We start from the raw sequence: 20,086 nt of genomic DNA on the forward strand, positions 1-20,086 counted from the left end.
TTGAGGCAGTACGAAGTCTGCCGGGTCAGCTAGTTACTGAAATATAAATATAGGTTTTACTTTTTCTAATCGCGAAAGCTGAGGAACTATTTGCTCTATCTGTTCTGTGTATCTGTTACGATACAAATGCGCGATATCTTACCGTATGAATCCGTCACATTGATGTTTTCACGCGAACTGTTTATTTATCCTTACTCGTATTATATAGGGCGGTGGTGTAAACATTAAAACAGTATAAATAAATGTTGGAGTGTAACCCATCTGCTTAGCCTATGCACTTACGTCATGGCTAGTTGGATGATTTCATAATTTTGTTCTACAAAAGTCTATCACAATAATCTTGGATAGGGCTGGCGATGATCCAATTTTTTTTATGTCAAAAAAGCTTTCTCTAAAAACTGTGTTACTGTTTTTATTATTATTAGTTTACCTGTTATGCTGCACTTGAGACAAATGTCAATAGCCATTACATCATAGCAATTGAGGTATGGACTTCATGTGTCACGGTGAATGGCAGTCACGTTTATCATTCAAGTAGCAAAATTTGCTTTAGTAATTCCTATCTAATCTATGGCTTAGATAGGTCTACCAGTTTACGGCTCATCTGTTGTTAAGTGGTTGTCGGAATCCATAGACATTAAACTTGACCTTTTTGAACTTAGCACGTTTTTTGAATTCGACTCATCAGTGACTCAGTGATAAACAATTATTATAATAATAAGAGGAAGGAATCATGACACATGAAAACGCGCAATATTAATTTTCTATAACAAACCTATAACAAAATGCCGTACGGAAAATCATACTTTCCTTCCTATATCAGTAATCCAGTAGGTATTGTAAGCGTTTAGTGGCAGCCCTGTCAGAGGCCCGCTGTAACCTTGCGTGGTGACCACATGTTGTCGAAATTGCCAGCGGTTTTTTGTGACATTGTACATAATGTGGGAACCTAGACAACTAACTACCTTTCGACTGACAGGGGAAGTCGTGTATCACATGTAAAGGTCACGTTATATAATTACAATGATAAGTTTTGTTTCGTGAAAATTCGTATGATTTTTCTTTGTTTTATCTGCAATTTTTAAAATCACTATATATTTTATTTTGACTTACTCTAATATGAAAAAGTTTGACAGCTTTTACGATTTTACGGCTTAATCTCACTTTTATAATCTTCGTTTTATTATGTTACGATGTTTCGAATACCTTAGAGTTTTCGTAGGCACGGACGACTAAGGTTTTATTCGGTTGCATTTAAATATTTAGAACTAGCTGACCCGGCAGACTTCGTAGTGCCTCAATCGATAATGTATAAAATAAACTTAAAACAAAAGGAATCCGCCCGACGGGGGACACATCAAAGAAAAAACAAAATTGTTATTTTTCTTTAATTCCGAGCATTTTCATATTTATCTACCTTTTAAACCTTCCTTGGACTTCCACAAGTAATTTAAGACCAAAATTAGCCAAATCGGTCCAGCCGTTCTCGAGTTTTAGCGAGACTAACGAACAGCTATTCATTTTTATATATAAGTATATATAGATATATGAAATATTAGAGTTAATTAGATTATTTACGTAAAAGTAGCTTTAGTTAGGTTCATATATCGTAAAAGTAAAAAAGTAAGTACATATATATACATACACGGCATTTGGCATTGCTGAAGTTCATGGGCGACGTTAATCACTCACCATCAGGTGGGCCGTATGCTTGTCTGCCTACAAGGGTAATAAACTATTAATCTCGGTCGTCTGAGATGAGCAGGACATGTAGTTAGAATGGCATAGGCCCGAATTCCCAAATAACTACTATAGGGAAAATCGTATGGTCGCAGAAGTCGTGGTCCAAACTCAAACAGCTAGATGCATAGAGATGGAGAAGAAGGGAAGGAAAGGGAGAAGAAATTTGAGTCAAAAACTGGAAGGAGGAAGACTTGATTAGAGGAAGAGACTGAAGACACATATTGTACCAGGCGTAAGTTGAGTTTTGGTTATATCTACGGCTCGAAAAAATGAAAAACATATCATAGAAATAAGGATTGAAACAATTTAATCAAAGAAAATCGAAATTTTTGTTACAAATTATTCCAAAATTTTTCTTACAAACCCATACTTTTTTATTCTTTTCTAGTTCACAATTGAGATCATAGAGAAATAATAGGTTGTAACTATCTTTAGTTCTATTATAATTTTATATACAATACAATTAAAAAAAATGCCTCTGAATACGTTCATTATGTACTTCATTACGAAGATCGTATCAATCTGCAACAAAATCGAGACATTACAATATCTATTTCTGTATCGAATCGAAAGTTTCCAATGGACGATAGTGAATAAAAAAACGAATTAATTAATTGCTCAAATTCTTTTATCCGCTTAACGGGTGATTACTTGCGCCTTTCTCAACGCCTCTCTAAATGAAAGGCGCTTTAAAGAATAGACCTTGAATTGTTTTGAGAATCCATGAGCTGTTTATTCCATAAATGATGTATTATTTCAGGACATCTCACGTAAAATTTGCCATAATCGTTTATTTAAGGTAACTACGTATTTTTTTCAAGTAGTATTGTAGAGTATTGTTGAAATGGTCGCTAATCAATAATATAAATAAATGAAATTGAAAAACCTGTTCGTAATGTCAAAATAATTGCTTTTTACAGTATATTTAAAGAAAAAATCATTTTGATTTTTTTGTACGTCTGTCGGTTTGTTCTGGCTAACCTACGAAGCGACTGTACTGATTTTGTCAGGACTTCCACTGCCAGTTAGCTAGGATACTGTTAAGCTATTAAGTGAAAAGCTAAGTGTAGTTCAAATCTACCCCACAGTATTCAAGTCTGTCTGTGATTATGGTGCCGCTTGCAGAAAATGGTACTAAAATGGTGGTGGGAGCATTTTAAGTAATAGTGTTTGTAAAGCATTATTAATATTGAATAAAACCACGACAAAGCTTGGCCGGGAGGAGTAGTCGATTTGTAATAAATTTTAAATAATTACAATATCAAAACGTTGAAATCATGCATACTTAATTAATTTTATTACTTTAGAAACTCAAAGAAGTTGAGTTACTGATAAAAAATGTATTCACCAAAATATCAGGGTAAAAAAATTCGACATTACGGTGTTCATTTGGGTGAACGAGCTCATGTCTCACCTGGTGTTAAGTAGTCACTGAAGCAACGCAAATGCCGCAAACCACTTTGAGACATGAGTTCTGAGGCTGTCCCACCCTTCAAACCGAAACGCATTACTGTTTCACGGCAGTAATAGGCAGGGTGGTGGCACCTACCCGCGCGGACTCTCAACAGGTCCTACCGCCAGTAAAGTTAATGAGTAATAAATAACACATTGTTATTCTACATTCGAAAACATAGTTCGTGAATTATATAAACTAAGTATGTATTTGCTTAGATACATAATAATTTATCTTGCAAAGACGACTCGAACACCGGCCCGTCTTTGGTATGAAAACGGAAACGCCGTGCGTATTATCCTTCTAAAAATCTTACGGCCGTCTGGTGTAGTGGTAAGTGACATGGTCACTACACAAGGGGGTCGCGGGTTCGAATCCCGCCAAGGGAGGATATTTGTATGATAAATATAAAAATATCTTTTCCAGGGTTATGGATGTATATTTAATATATGTTTATTTTCGTCGTGACGACGTAAAGTTTTCTGTTAAAATTAGCATGAATAAAATACGCGCGGGTAAAAAAAAAAAAATGAATGTAAGTAATTTAAATGAATAAATACGTCATGACGGATGACCGCAAACATTGACGAGCATTATTAAACTTCCTTTAAAGGAAAATTACTGTTGATAAAGGCTTGTGAGTAAGGAAGACGAATAGATTTGTATTTGCCCATTATGTGATGTCAGCGGTCTGCCTATTCGTAAGACCAGAGCCCCTATCCCAATCTAAAAGAACTGTTCAATCAAAATATGAACATTAGAATTATATTGTAATATTGTAATGGTAACACCTAAGTTCTAAGTTGCTAATTTTAAGTTTGGCGCTTGGCAACCCTCTCTTCCGTTCTAGCCTTTTAGCCCCGTGCATGGCAAGTTGTAATTTAAATTAATAAAATAAGAATAAACGCAAATATTCAATATACGAGCCTGTTTTTTATTTGTACAAAAACGATGTCACCCTTTTTTAGGTGAGCAGACGAGTCACAATCCACTTGATACTAAGTGCTTATCGGAGCTCAGAGATATCATAAAGTGAGTAACGCCGTTCCCCTTAAAAATTGAGTTTGAAGTTTTAATAGAACTAGTGGTCCTGCAGTAGTCGAAATTCGACTATAATTAATTGAAATTATAAGTTTCAGGATTATTATGGTTCTATTGTCAAGGACACTTATTTTACTTCTTATTATACTTTTATAAAATATTCTATTCTTCTTCTTTATATTTTGGCACCGGCACGGTTAGTGCATTAGGGTGGGGCAGCCGTTGTAAATATACTGAGTTCTAGAACTCATATCTCAAGGCGGGTGGCGGCATTTACGTTGTAGATGTCTACGGGCTCCAGTAACCACTTAACACCAGGTGGGCTGTGAGCTCGTCCACCCATCTAAGCAATAAAGAAAAAGAAAAAGAAAGAAAAAGAAAGAAGAAAGAAAAAAAACCCACCATTTTACTGAGATTATATCTCATCCAGTATCATGTCATTTCATTACATTTAATTTCATGCCAAATGATTAATGTTTGAAATGAATGATTTCGGTTTTTAGTCCGTTAACAGTAAGGTATGATTGACAATATCTCTATTTGTAAGTTTTCGCACTCCTTAAGATCGTGTTGCCAGGAAAGACGGAGTCAATCTTGAAAAGCTGGTGATTGCCGGCAAAGTAGAAGGAAAAAGATCGTGAAGACGAGACGGCACAACATCGTATGGACGAAAGACATGCATGGAAGTGGTCACGACCCTCGTATACAAGGAGCACAACTGGAGGGCGAGGATTTTTTCCCAACTTAATGATTTTTTTATTGCTTAGATGGGAGGACGAGCTCACGGCTCACGTGGTGTTAAGCTGTCACTGGAGCCCATAGACATCTAAAAAGTAAATGCGCCACCCACCTTGAGCTATAAGTTTTAAGGTCTCAAGTATAGTTACAACGGCTACCCCACCTTTCAAACCGAAACGCATTACTGCTTCACGGCAGAAATAGGCGGTGGTGCTACCTACCCGCGGGAACTCTCAACAGGTCCTACCACCAGTAAAGTTAATGAATAATAAATTACACATTATTATTCTACATTCGAAAACATAGTTCGTGAATTATATAAACTAAATATGTATTTGCTTAGATACATAATAATTTATCTTGCAAAGACGACTCGAACACCGGCCCGTCGTTGGTATGAAAACCGAAACGCCGTGCGTATTATCCTTCTAAAAATCTTACGGCCGTCTGGTGTAGTGGTAAGTGACATGGTCACTACACAAGGGGGTCGCGGGTTCGAATCCCGCCAAGGGAGGATATTTGTATGATAAATATAAAAATATCTTTTCCAGGGTTATGGATGTATATTTAATATATGTATGTGTATAATAAAAATATTACATTTATTTCCGTTACCTGTAACACAAGTTCTTTACGAACTTATCACGGGACCAGTTAACGTGGCGTGATTGTTAGTAAATATTTATTTATTTATAAAAAAAAAAGACTTTAGAACGACGGGTATAATGTAAATGTGTTGTCTGCTATGAATAAGTTAAATAACTTTACCACTCAACGTAAACATTATGACGTGACTTTTCCAAACATAGTAATTATTATACATTTTAAGCTGAACTAGCTACAAAATGATTCATGAAAGGTAATCTTTTTTTCGCCGAATTATGTCGAGTCGTAATATTATTGCAGTACCACCAAATCGAAGTTGGAGTTTTATTTGAAGAAGAAGGAAGCTATTTTGGGAAGGCTTAGACGACAAAGGGAAGATCTTCCACCGAGCGGATGATATTGCTCGGTAGACCGACGGTCCTGGTGTTGTTGTTCGGAACTTGTATATATGCGCTTTATCTTGAAAATGTCGTAAGCGAGATTCAGGCATCTGTCAATTATCTTGCGTCGTATGATGGCTACCCGCCACATCACTCCCCTCCGAGACTGAAGGTCGTGTCATTTTTAGTTAGCGTTGTCCGTGCTGAGATTAGCTTGCAAGGGCCAGTGCTGCTCGAAGCCTGCGGTGAGTCGAGGCTGAGCTTGAATGCTGCGTGCGTGTCGCCAGTGCTGCTCGAAGTCTGCGGTGAGTCGAGACTGAGCTTGAATGCTGCGTGCGTGTCGCCAGTAGTCCATGTGTGCAGAGCTGCCACGCCGGAGATGTGTGACCCCAAGCGTTGATGATCCGGTCGTGGGCTGCGATGAACTGTTGCGGCGTGATGAGGCAGTGAAGTTGCGTGCCGTAGGACCAGGAAGCGCGGTGAGTCGGCTGCGATGGTCCTGTTGAGGCTGCGATGCTGGCTTGCTGTGGGACTACTGTCAATGACGTGCTTTTATCTGCGAGAATGCGGGGATTGTGGTAGCCGAAGTTCTTGATGCGCTGATGATGAATCAGAAGGTTGCGCGTGTTCACATCTTGTCGCAGGTCACCAGTTTGGGTATATACGACGAAAGGAAAGATCTTCCACCGAGCGGATGATATTGCTCGGTAGACCGACGGTCCTGGTGTTGTTGTTCGGAACTTGTATATATGCGCTTTATCTTGAAAATGTCGTAAGCGAGATTCAGGCATCTGTCAATTATCTTGCGTCGTATGATGGCTACCCGCCACACTATCCTAACTGCTGCTGCCTGCTGAGCCTGCTGGGGTAGGTCCCACCCCTTACCTGTTTCTACTGCGTTGCATGCGGTTTGAAGGATGGGACAGCGGTTGTTACCTTACAATTGAGATTTTGAACTCGTATCTCAAGGTGGGTAGCGCCCTACAATGAATCTAAGTCTTAATGTATCAGTCATTACGGTCTAATTTAAATGGTATGCAATTCAGGTATTGTCTTAGACGGTCTTTGCGGTAATTTTGCGGGTAGTTGATGGCTAACCAGGCTGAGCTTTTGAGCTCACCCACCCTTTCTACTGAAGCTAGCTACTGGACGACCAGTTTTAAATCCGTTTGAAAAAATATATGTATATGGAAAGTGTCAAGTAATAAAGTATAACACTGAACAATGTTCCAACAGAATTGAAGAAACAATGTTCTAAAAACAACGTTCTAAAATGCTATTATGCCTACTACAAACCTTGATTTCAAAAATAAATAAAAATGCTTTATTTCCAAAAACTTTAATGTCATTTTATTCTGAAATCATTTATGATCAGTAAACTTAATTATATTACACAAACTCAATGTGCAAGCCAGCATTGTATTGCCTTCGATGTTGAAGCAAGTTGACTGGCTCTGACACGGGGAATGCAAATAATCTTTAATTGCAGAGTTTAATATCTGGTTTGAGCAACATTGTACTGAGGGATATTCTGTCTACGAGTTATTGCATACCTCATTATAATTCAGCGGAAAAGTTGCACAAATATTTTAGGTTTAACCAAACAAGTTTGTATTTAGAGCCCTTACGACTCGAATCCTTCCATCACAAATTTCTTATTGTTTTTTAACGCATTAGAGGCACAACGATCACGGTCTGATGATACGAGGTTTTCACAGTTCAATTACTTCACATCGTGAATACCAACCACCACGCACTTGAGACATGAGCTAGTACCAACCACCCTTCATACTAAAATGAACAATTGTTTCGGTAGGGAGCAAGGGAACTGTATTTACCAAAACTTGTTTTCTAGTACATCAGTTTGGTTAAGACGCTTTTCTTAGCTTACATTAATTTTAGAAATGAAATACTCAACTAGGTAGCTAAATTCCACATCGAAATCGTCGTGGCCTAAAGGATAAGACGTCCGGTGCGTCCGTACCTTGCGATGCACCGGTGTTCGAATCCCGCAGGCGGCTAATGAAATACGTTCTTAACAAACGATTGACTTCCATGGTGAAGGAATAACATCGTGTAATAAAAAATGAAACTCGCAAAATTATAATTTTCGTAATTACTGGTGGTAGGACGTATTGTGAGTGCGCACAGGTCGGTACCACCACACTGCCTATTTCTGCCGCGAAGCAGTAATGCGGTTCGGTTTGAAAGGTGGGGCAGCCGTTGTAATTGTAAAAACTGAGACCTTAGAACTCATGTCTCAAGGTGGGTGGTGGCATTTACATTTTAGATGTCTTAACTTCAACGTCACTTAACATCAGGCGGACCCTGAGCTTGTCCACCTAGCTAAGGAATAAATAAAAATTGCATGTGTGTGTGTTACAGAATGAAATTGAAGCGTCGGACATTCGAGCAATGTGTTCTCCCTGTGATGTTGTATGGGGCCGAGACGCGGACGCTCACAAAGCTAATTCTGACCAAAATGCAAGTCACGCAAAGAGCAATGGAACGGGCTATGTTAGGCGTTTGTCTACGGGATAAAATGCGCAATAACGAAATCCGCAGAAGAACTGGTTTGACTGACATAGCCAAAGTGATTGCTCGGAAAAAGTGGAAGTCGGCCGGCCACATCTGCCGTCGCACTGACAATCGGTGGGGCACAAAAGTACTGGAATGAAGACCTCGTACTGGACGTCGTAGCGTGGGCAGACAACCAACGAGATGGCCCGATGATCTGGTCAAAGTAGTTGGTAGAGACTGGATGTGAAAGGCAGGAGACCGAAGAAAATAAACACTCAGCATTGGGTGGACAAGAGTGTTACAGAATCTACGAAATCTTTGAATTTATTTTCACTGACTACACAACGTCCGATTGATTTATTAAAAAAATTGCATACGCATCAAGTACCGATAACAATACATTAATTTTATAACTTCGCTCTAACATCGGATACATAATATGAAAATGAAATTAATTGTTTAATCAATATACTATTTAAGCATATTGTTCTAGTTTTTAAATTATATTTCAACAATTTAAACGAACTAGAGGACCCCTGGTAGTCGAAATTCGACTATAACTAATGGAAATTATAAGTTTGTACACTACTATGATTCTATTGTTAAGGACTATTATACTTCTTTAATCACATATTTCATCAAGACTACAATTTAGACAAATATTAATAAAAGGAAAACAATATTAAAATTGAACCTATTCTCCATTTTACCCACCATAACTGACATACTGCAAAGAAAAGTTTGACAATAAACAAATAGATGGATGCGTGGCTGTGTCAAATGCATGGTAGTGTGTGTAATGTTTTCTTTATTGATTTAATGTATCTTTTATGCATTATTTAAAAAAATATTAGCATCGTGCACTTCTTCTCTATAATCTCTATAAGTGTGGAAAATTTCATACTCCTCCGTTCGCGCAATTTTCGTAAAAAGGGATACAAAGTTTTTGCTTCACGTATTAATATATAGATTTACTATGAAAGACATCTGACATTCATTATTTGATCTAGAATCTGATAACAATTCGACATATGGGAAGAAAGAAGAATTATACGAAGAATCCTTTTTTTTATTGCTTAGATGGGTGGACGAGCTCACAGCCCACCTGGTGTTAAGTGGTTACTGGAGCCCATAGACATCTACAACGTAAATGCGCCACCCACCTTGAGATAAGTTCTAAGGTCTCAGTATAATTCGCGTTATTTACAATTTTCTTCGTGTCTTTAGATTTGTTGTCATTTATACGCTATATATTCTGAGTATATACGAAATAATTAAGTAATATTCTAGATGCTATAATGAGCTTAATGGTTCTTGTTTAGGTACACAGTCTGATTCATTTCCTGTGATTTTGTAGAGACAGGGACTTAGCACGTCACCTTGAAAAAAATATCTATTACTTCGAAAATCAGAACATTAAGTTTCTAGAAGCTTCCTGTATTTTGTTTCATCGTGATTTTTATTTGGTTTGGTGATGATTAGCAATAGTTGAAAATTATTGCGGGTAATAAATAACATCGTGTCTTATATAGTACAAACATGTGTGCAAGAGACGGTGGTTGTTTTTCTTCTAGAATACAGGTTAGAGCAATCCAATTTCTTTTACAGATTATTACTTAAATGAGTCAATTTTTCAATAGAATTTTCCGCTTTCCTTTTTTTTTATTACTTACATGGGTGGACGAGCTCACAGCCCACCTGGTGTTAAGTGGTTACTGGAGCCCATGGACATCTACAACGTAATGGCGCCACCCACCTTGAGATATAAGTTCTAAGATCTCAGTATAGTTACAAAGACTGCCCCACCCTTCAAACCGAAACGCATTACTGCTTCACGGCAGAAATAGGCAGGACGGCGGTACCTACTCGCGCGGACTCACAAGAGGTCCTACCACCAGTAAAAGTCTTTTATCGATGCTTATTAAATTTCTCTGAAAATTTCAACAAGCCGGATGTGTGGGAATGTCAAATGGGGATTTGCGTTGAAGTTTGTACTTGTAATAAAATTTGATTAAAAATACGAACTTGATTCTCAAATTTCGCCATCGAACTAAATCGATTGTAATGAGTTGCTAATATTAAAGAGAAATATATAAAAATATGTATAAAATATATAATGGAAAGCATCACCATTCAACGGGGAAATTAATTAAATCAATTAATCCTTTCCGATATAGTATTTTATTTACAGAAGCAGTTTTACATTTATATTGTGTTTTAAGTTTTTTTAATTTAAATTTAATTAAGTTTGATATACATAATTTTAAGACAGCTTCATTAGAAGTGAACAGATGCCTATCTTTGTGCCCAAACGGTCGTATTCTTGTAAAGTATTTTCAGAAACCTTGAATCTCACAAATATCTCCGAGCAGGATTAAACAATTATTATGAAACTTAACGAAAAGTTGCGTCATATAGAAAGGATTTATTCTTGCGCAACGGTTGGCTTCAAGATAATATGCCTTGATTGAATTAATTGAGGCGTTTCCGTTAAACAGAGTTTTCACTGTTCGCTTACCGCCACGGGCGTGCAGCCGGCTCCATCGAATTATAAGACGTTGTCACGTCAAAACATGACTCATGCGGCGTTACCTCGCTCTGAGGCGTTCCATTTAAGGCTTGAAGTGCAAGCGAGAGCGCGCAACGAGCGACAAAGAGGCACAATCGGCCTCCGCGTTCGGCAGCGTTCGACATCTGTCTCTCTCCAACTTGAGTGAGCGATGCATCCGCGTGGACAGCTACTATACAATAATACATTTACATGTTTTCGTCAAGTATGAAGTTCAGTGAAAAGTGAATGTGGTGTCAAATGTCCATACAAAATATCTATCAAACAAATAAAATTAAAATTTTCTTTTGAAAAATGAAACCATTCCATCAGTATTTTCTTATGGCGTTATCACGTTCAAGTATCTTCAGTAAACCGACTTTACAGACAACCGATTTTTTTCTATTACTTTTTTCCGTAGGAAGAATTTTCAAACCATTTGCATTTTGTTATTATTTCAAATTATCGTATTATTTATTTATCACTAAGAAATGACATCATGACCCCGATCTGTATCTTTGTTTTCAATATCAAGATCACGATAGGTGTTTAAAGATTAGTCCGTGACCGCAGTGGCGTGTGAACAGCACATTAGCATAAAACCTTCGGATAGGGTTTGTATGAAATAGATCATGCCTAGAAAAAAAAACACAAAAAAAAGATTACGTTGAAATTCATATTTTTAGTTTAAAGTCGTTTAAATATAGATATATAGTCTTTCTCCACAAAGACAAACTAAACTGGACGTATTTTTTATTTATATCTAAATTAATTATGAAAATGAAACGGATAACTACTCTGTCGCGGAAACAATGCTGTAAATAACAGTTCAAACAAAAGGTCAAACAAACTCGATTAAAATACTAACGTTATTTTCATTAAAATTTCCGGACAACAACATCGAGTACTGATAACGAACATTGGAAAAACAAAAGTTTGGGATAAACAATTTTTTTATCGTTTCATTTTAAGTAAGGAGTGACAGCCCTATCACTAGCGGTCCATTTCCTACAGCGATTAAAGACAAGTGTCTATTGATCACGTGGCTATTTGCATACACAGAGTCGATGGTGGGCGTTCCAAGTGGAAAAGAAGGGAACTTTAATTATAGCTTTAACTATAATAGCGTGAAGATCGTGCTGTACATAATATGTATTTTTTTTTGTTTATTTACATTATCTTTAAAGGGTACGCACAGCATTTGGGAACTTTGCTATTAAGGAATTTTCGGGGTTCATCACTATCATATCGTAATTCAGTTTGAGACCTGAAATCCTAGTCAAAGATGTTCCAATTGCATAACGAGTAAGATATTTTTTATCATTTTAACTGAATTCTAGTGCCATTGTACACTTAAATGATGAAAAAAACATTGTTTCTACATTAAGCATTACAGAAATACAGTGAACTACGTAATTAGATTAGAATTTTTATTTAAGACTTTGTAATCTTAAAACATCTTCTATGTATTTCGCATTTTCACATCATATATAGCTGCCATAATAAATCAGGTATAAAATAATTAAGAACCTAGAATAACAACTGTCATTTATTATTATTATATCCTCATAAACCTAACAATAATTTTATGTTTATGGTTCCATTCAATAACGAATCTTTGATTCTAAGAGATTTAATAGTTCCATGGAAAATTCGTTCCTGTAATAAATAGCTTTATGCGTATTGGTCATTATGTCGCATTGAACTTTGCTCTGCGACACTGTGTAAGTACTTGGAATGTAATCAACATGAATAACTATAATTTGAACAAGGCTTTGGAGCTACAAACATGTTTCTCTAAGGAGATCACAAAGAAAAATGTGTGACAGAGTGGACTATGACAACGAATTCTTTTTTTTGTTCAATGATTTTTATTGATTTTTGTGGGTTTTTTTTTAGAATGTAAGGATTTAAGGATAATAAAAATAATATATCATTTCTGAATTTGTCTTTATGTGTAACTTTAATAGAAAGTTTTAAAGTCATCCGGTGTACTTTTGTCGGGCGATTCGGTTGTACCGGTGTTCGGATGCCGCAAGCAGTTAGGGTAGGTACCACCACCCTGCCTATTTCTGCCCGTGAAGCAGTAATGCGTTTCGGTTTGAAGGGTGCGGCAGCCGTTGTAACTATAGGTACTTGATACCTTAGAACTTATATCTCAAGGTGGGTGGTGTATTTACGTCGTAGATGTCTATTGGGCTCCAGTAACCACTTAACATCAAGTGGGCTGTGAGCTCGTCCATCCATCTAAGCAATGAATAAAAAAGTCTTTACACAATTTAATCGAAACTTCGACCAACATCTCTTGGGTTGCCACGTTGGGTGGCGAAATTCGCTATGTTTATGAGCTAGATCAGAGATACCCAAAAGGATCACACACACACACGATAACCTAAACAAATGGCAAAGTTTTTAATTGTTTAATATAAGACTAAACAATTTAACAAGAATTTAAAAGCAACTAGAATTTTTTAAAAGGAATTTGGTTATGTGGATCTGAGGTATCAGTTTATTTAGGAAAAGGAGTTTCTTGCCTTCCTAAAATAGCTTCAAAATCCTTGAGCTGGAATACCCATTTAACACTTTCTGTCTTTAACAGAGAATTTATTGTCTCATCTAATTAAAAAAAAAATGCTTACTTACTTGTGTTATGATTGTCGAAAAAAGTAATTAGTCGCCAAATATTTGATTCGCCGAGTTTTATGTCGTGTAAATTAAATTTAATAATCCAAAGTTCCTAGAACTATTTGCCTAATATTTCTGAAAATAAAGTAATAATAACAAATTACAATATTACTTAGACTGAGCTATTAACAATTCGAGATAATATCTAAAATCAATAGCGGTGTACGTTCATACCATCACTTCAGAAAGGTGAAGGTGACTCAAGAGTTGAATACGCAACTTCTTCAATCACCGTTTCGGATTTCAATTGAATTTGTACATTAACAAATTCTGATTAAGCTTATGTCGCTGTCTCTTCTCGGAATGCATAATGGCCGGCATTAAATTATCAGTCAGCCTACGCTGGTAGTAGAAGAAAGATGACTGGGATTTTTTTCGAATTTTACCTAAGCATTTTTAGTCTAATTTGTAGTTGTCTCTTTCATAGATCTGGGAGATCTGAGAGAGACGGCAACAGATTATTGAAACATTGTTAAAAGTTTCGGCACTTGCGTCTCCTTAATTTTGGTAATAGCACACTCCACAATACCAGTCCAGGGTTAAGAAGGGAAATGCTTTTAAAGTCAACACGATTAAATTGCACTTAGAATTAACAAAAAACTTTATTCATTTGTTAAACTTATGTACTACTAATGCCTACGTAACTACCTACCACTGAGGATTCTTATTTTCAAACAATCTTTGAGAGGCATATAGCATTCCGGGAGCAGCGTATGGAAAGATAATTTCTTGAGAGTGCGTGACAAAAATGAGGCCTTCAAATAATTGAATAACATTTTTATAAAAAAAAAACAAACACAGCTCCCATGTTATTACTTTAAATATATTCTATAAATATTATTTTAAATTTATTTAAATTTTTAATAATCTTTGTTTTAGAGATTGAATTGAATCGAAAAATTTTACAGCATTTTTTGTATACACCACTAGATTTTACAAAGATCAGAATATTGTATATTATAAATTATATACATCGTATGGTCGTAAAATAGCCGAGTATCAGCATACCATCACCCCATCACATAAAGGTGAAGGCTGCGCATTACGTAATACTTGTTAATTTTCTTCATGTGCGCATCGTGTAATCAACGGTGTTGTGAACATTCACTAAGCTATTATTGGCCTTTGACTCGGATTCCTTGACGCTCAGACACGATACGGCATATGATACGATATGTTATAGATGCGATAATAAACACGATTTATCGGACCATTCAATCCGGTAGTATTTTTGTGGTAATAAAATGTCTTATTATTATAATTGCACTAGGTGGGATTCACGTTTCGGCCGTCCTGTTCTTCTTCTTCTTCTCCATCGCTCCCTCATTGCTGAGGATCGTGACTCCGTTTTAGCTTCTCTACTGTCAGCCTCCATCGGTTCCGGTCAGTTGCCTGGTGTAGTGCAGTGCTAAGTGGTCCGCTGGTTTGCTCGGAGATCTGGTCGGACCAACGTTTGGGGCTCCGGCCTCTAGGACGCTTTCCTTCTACTTTCCCAGTGACCATCAGACGTTCCAAGTTGTCTACACCTCTGCGGGCAACGTGACCAAAGTAGCGCATTATGCGTTGCAGACAGGTGGCAGACAGGCGTTGAGCGTTCTCCATTTTAAGCTGATGTAGGACCGAGATGTTCGTGCGGTGGGCTGTCCATGGAATCCTTAATAGGCGGCGCCAGCACCATATTTCAAAAGCATCAACTCTGTTTCGGTCAGCTGCTTTTATGGTCCATGTTTCTGCTCCATAGAGAGCGATTGGAAAGACCAGTGAGTGCACAAGATGTATTTTGGTCCTATTCGAAATATTACGATCTTTCCAAACTTTGCTCAACTGCGTCATAGCTGTTTTAGCCATTCCAATTCGTCGGCGTATTTCAGGCTCACAGCTCCCCTTATCCGTGATCACAGAACCAAGGTAGACAAACTGGTCCACGGCCTCGTATTCTGCCAAAAGGTCCGTACGCTGAGTGGATGAGAAGCGGTCTACGACTAGCAGTTTGGTCTTGCTTTTGTTAATTGCTAGTCCCATGTTTAGGCTTATAGCCTCTAATCTGTCCAGAAGCTCCTTCATCTCCGCCTCAGATGAAGCAAGAAGTGTGGTGTCGTCGGCATATCTCAGGTTCGTTATCTGAACCCCCCCTATTCTAACGCCTCCTTCCCAGTTTTCTAAAGTCTGGCGCATTATATATTCCCCATATATATTGAAAAGAATAGGTGAGATAACACATCCTTGCCGGACTCCTTTTTGGAAACGAAATTTACTTGAAGTGGCATTTTCGATAGAGACAGACCCAAACCCCGACTCGTACAGGTTGCGAATCAACATAACAAGATGACTCGGAACTCCTGTTTCATTTAGGATCTCCCACAGTTTCTCCCATTTCACGCAATCAAAGGCCTTCTGATAATCCACAAAGCACATAAAGACTGGTGTGTTGTACTCATAGCATTTCTCTACAATGAGTCGCAAGTTAAGAATTTGCTCTCTTGTGCCCCTCCCCCTAACAAAACCTGCCTGCTCCTGAGGTATCTGCCAGTCAAGGAACGATTTTAGTCTGCTGTTTATGACGTGGAGTAGGATCTTGCTAGCGTGCGACACAAGGGCTATCGTTCGGTAGTTGCTACAATTACGCACTGAGCCCTTTTTGTGGAGAGGCAATATAGACGAGTGCACCCAGTCTTTAGGCCAGTGTCCTGTTTGCCAGATTGCATTGCAGATATTATGCAGGTTTGACACTCCATTTGGACCCAGGCCTTTCAATACTTCTGCTGTGATTTGGTCAGGACCTGGAGCTTTGTCTCTCTTGAGTTTCCTAATAGCTTCTTCTATTTCAGAGCGAAGTATACCTGGTTCTGGGTCTTTTACGGGATCATGGATGATACCACAACTAGCGTCCTCGTCCTGATATAGTTCTTCACAGTACTCCCTCCATCTTTCTGTGACTTTTGCAATATCGTGGATGGGATTGCCTTCTCTGTCGTCTATCACCCATGAGGATGGTTTGAACTTACGGGTTATTTGTTTAATTTTTCTGAAGAGATCGCCGGTCTGATATCGATCCGCATGGTGTTCTATTTCGGTGCATATGTTCTCGAGGTAGTAATTTTTGTCTCTTTACATTGTCGTTGGATTAGTTGGGAGAGCGTAGTATACTCGTCCACATTATCGACTGATCTCACGCCTTTCTTCAACTCTTTCCGCTTTCCTATATTAATCCATGTTTCATCTGAAATCCAGTCTTTCCTTGGCTGTGACTTTATATTCATAGATTCCAGGACCTTTACGATCTTAGATTTAAATGACTCCCATTGTGCCTCTGAACTTGTATTCTTTATTTCAGTGGGGGTAAGTTCTGGTTCGGTTTTATTCTGGAAATATTCATATTCAGGCTGAGCTAGTCTTCGCGTCGGTTTTGAGTTTTTGTGACAGGATTTTAGCCGCAAGCGAATATCTGCAACTAGTAGTTGGTGGTCAGATCCACATTCTGCTCCCGGGAAAGTTCTGGTATTTGTGACTGATGATTTCCACCTTTTGCCTATGGTAATATAGTCAATTTGGTTTCGGAACCAGTCCCCGGGGGATATCCAGGTATACAGTCTACGCTTGTGGTGCTTAAAGAAGGTATTCATTATTGCTAGCTCTTGACTGACACAGAAATCTATTAATTTCTCGCCCCGTTCGTTCCTTGTTCCCAACCCATATTTACCAATTATATGACGGATGTGGTCATCCTGTTCTGTGCTTCCAACCTTTGCATTCCAGTCACCCTGAATTATTGTCATTTCGCGCTTGGAGATACTTTCTATTGTTGTTTGTAGCATTCCATAAAATTCATCGATGTCATCTTGTGATGATTGGGCAGTTGGCGAATAGACTTGAATGATGTTAAGCGGAATGGGGGTGCTATCGATTCTTATGGTCATGATCCTGTCATTGATTGTATTGTAGCCTGTAATGTGAGGGGCAAGTTTCCGAGACATAATGACTCCCACGCCGTTCTTACTCTCAGTTTCGTGTCCAGAGAAAAATACCGTGTTTCCTGCAGGTGTCTTGAAATGGCCTCTTCCTTTTTTGTGGGTCTCACATAGTCCCATTATAAGAAGTTGGTATTCCCTCATCTCTTTCTCAATGACTTCGAGTTTCCCAGGCTTCAGGATGCCTTGAACGTTCCATGTGCCGATTTTGTGTTTGTGACGTATGGAAGGTTTTTTGTTGTCTTCAGTAGCATGAACTGACTCGGTAGCCTGATGACTCACTATCGAGGAGTCTTCGGTAGCCCATTTCACACTCTTCGACCCGGTTATCGATGAGCGCCGGGGGTCAGCCGGATCACCCGACAGAATATTTCTATTATTTGACATAGCTTCCATGGAGTTCTCTTGGGACTATAAGCGTAGTGGGTTCCCATTACCTTCTACGTCGGTTATTTTAGGAGGTATTTAGTCTCCAAGGCCCACCGTGGCCAGATTATTGAGTAGGTTAGTTGACCGTCGCCTACTACTCGACGTTGGCGTCTTTTACGACTATCAATGTTTATAGTCAACCCTCCTCCTTTCTCAAACCGGGCTTGGGACCGTCTACGGCGGAGTTATCCTGTCCTGTTATGAGTTAAAAAAAGGCCAAGAACCTGGATGCTGTCAATTGCCTTGGTATCGTCGTCGTGGCCTAAAGGATAAGACGTCCGGTGCATTCGTGTTGAGCGATGCACCGATGTTCGAATCCCAGGCGGGTACCAATTTTTCTAATGAAATACGTACTCAACAAATGTTCACGATTGACTTCCACGGTGAAGAAATCGTGTAATAAAAATCAAACCCGCAAAAATTATAATTTGCGTAATTACTGGTGGTAGGACCTATTGTCAGTCCGCGCAGGTAGGTACCACCGCCCTGTCTATTTCTGCCGTGAAGCAGTAATGCGTTTCGGTCTGAAGGGTTGGGCAGCCGTTGTAACTATACTTGAGACTTTAGAGCTTATATCTCGAGGTGGGTGGCGCATTTATGTTGTAGATGTCTATGAGCTCCAGTAACCACTTAACACCAGGTGGGCTGTGTGTGAGCTTTTCCATCCATCTAAGCAATAAAAAAAGTAGGGCTGAAGTTTTTATTGTATTATATGAAATGCTGTTCCACCCTTCCAACGCATGTTTCTTGGCCCGCTTTTTGGATTCATGTGAACCTATTCATTATATGTATACTCGTATAGATCACAATAGGCTGCAGCGAGCTTAGAAGCGTATCTATGTCTCATCTCGTTGAATGAAAAATAATTTTTGTTTTTTCATAATATTGACAAATCGTTGTAAACGTTGACGTGAGGGATACGAACGAACTATGGGGTATTTGCGCATGTTCATTTTAAGAGAAAACATTGGATATGATCCGACTATACGTCCCTTAGAAAATATCATTAGGCCAAATATTATTACTCCGTCATCGCATTTATGAATAGCGCGAAGCAATGAGGCTTTGGAGTTTGACGGGTGGGACAGCTGTTACGCAATACTATTATTAAAACTGCGATCCCACCGTTAGATGTGGCTGGTGGCATTAATATTGCGATGCCTTTAGGTTTCGATAAGCAATTAATGAAACGCGAGTCGTGATCTCTTCTGCCCATCAAGATTATTAAAGTATAAAAATGGCAAAACATTTTTTTTTAAAGCAAACATACAGTTTTACGAAGACTAATATTTGCAAAAGTAGCCTGATTAACAAAAACGTTTCAGGCACTTCCGTTTCATACCGAGGCGCCTCTACAAACACCGGCTAATCCGCTCTTCCTGGTCGGGATGACTTGCTGATGCGGTCAGCGATGCGTCATCAGTCGACAGCCTTTTCAACTTATTAAATGAAGAGTAAATCACAAGCGGTTAGCGTTTTGGGGTAAGCCGGTACATATGTTTTATAATTATGTAAGGCTTTTTTGAAGCAATTTAAATTTCTCAAATAAAGTTTTAGTCTTAAGATCTTAGAGAGGTAAAATAAATTTAACCAATTGAAATTTAAATTTAGCAATTGAATTGAAAAGGATGAGATAGATGTTAAATGCCATACATTTCTCTAATTGTACAGCATATTTTTGGATACATCATTGCTAACTGGATATCGTAAAAATACATACCATTTAAAAGACTTATGACGCTTCTGATTAATAAAAAAGTTCAAATTCACCGCTAAATTTCTTAATATGTACCATAAAATTTAAATTATCGCTTGCTTGCAAAATAGATCATTTGCTGCTAAAATGTCACGACATCGTGGGAGTGATACAGAGTCCTTGATTTGATTCTAGATGATTTTTGTAGCTCTGGTACTAAGTATATATTTACCTGACAAATAGAGCCAGCCATTAGATCGGGTATTCGAATCTGCCTCC

At 38.2% G+C, this 20,086-nt stretch overlaps 1 protein-coding gene and 1 non-coding gene across 2 annotated transcripts; both read right to left on the reverse strand.

Moving 5' to 3' along the window:
* Positions 1-7,720: 7,720 nt before the first annotated feature.
* Mir3366 (microRNA mir-3366) lies at positions 7,721-7,845 on the reverse strand. The gene has a single exon (NR_107644.1). It is a non-coding gene; the product is annotated as a microRNA mir-3366 (primary transcript).
* A 6,265-nt stretch (positions 7,846-14,110) lies between these two features.
* On the reverse strand, positions 14,111-18,078 carry LOC110386274 (LINE-1 retrotransposable element ORF2 protein). Its single transcript, XM_038011022.1, has 3 exons — positions 16,862-18,078; positions 15,530-16,820; positions 14,111-14,152 (listed from the first exon to the last, which is right to left on the reverse strand). The coding sequence occupies exons 1-3, from the start codon at positions 18,076-18,078 to the stop codon at positions 14,111-14,113; spliced, it is 2,550 nt and encodes an 849-aa protein (XP_037866950.1).
* Between the last annotated feature and the right edge of the window lie 2,008 nt (positions 18,079-20,086).

Source organism: Bombyx mori, chromosome 5, assembly GCF_030269925.1.
Source record: "Bombyx mori chromosome 5, ASM3026992v2".
NCBI lineage: Eukaryota > Metazoa > Arthropoda > Insecta > Lepidoptera > Bombycidae > Bombyx > Bombyx mori.

Coding starts and splice junctions, on each gene's coding strand:
- LOC110386274 (XM_038011022.1), bottom strand. CDS start 18,078: ATGGAAGCTATGTCAAATAATAGAAATATTCTGTCGGGTGATCCGGCT. Junction 16,821..16,861: donor TCAGTCGATAATGTGGACGA/GTATACTACGCT, acceptor GACAATGTAAAG/AGACAAAAATTACTACCTCG. Junction 14,153..15,529: donor CTATGACGCAGTTGAGCAAA/GTTTGGAAAGAT, acceptor CGTCTCTCTCAG/ATCTCCCAGATCTATGAAAG.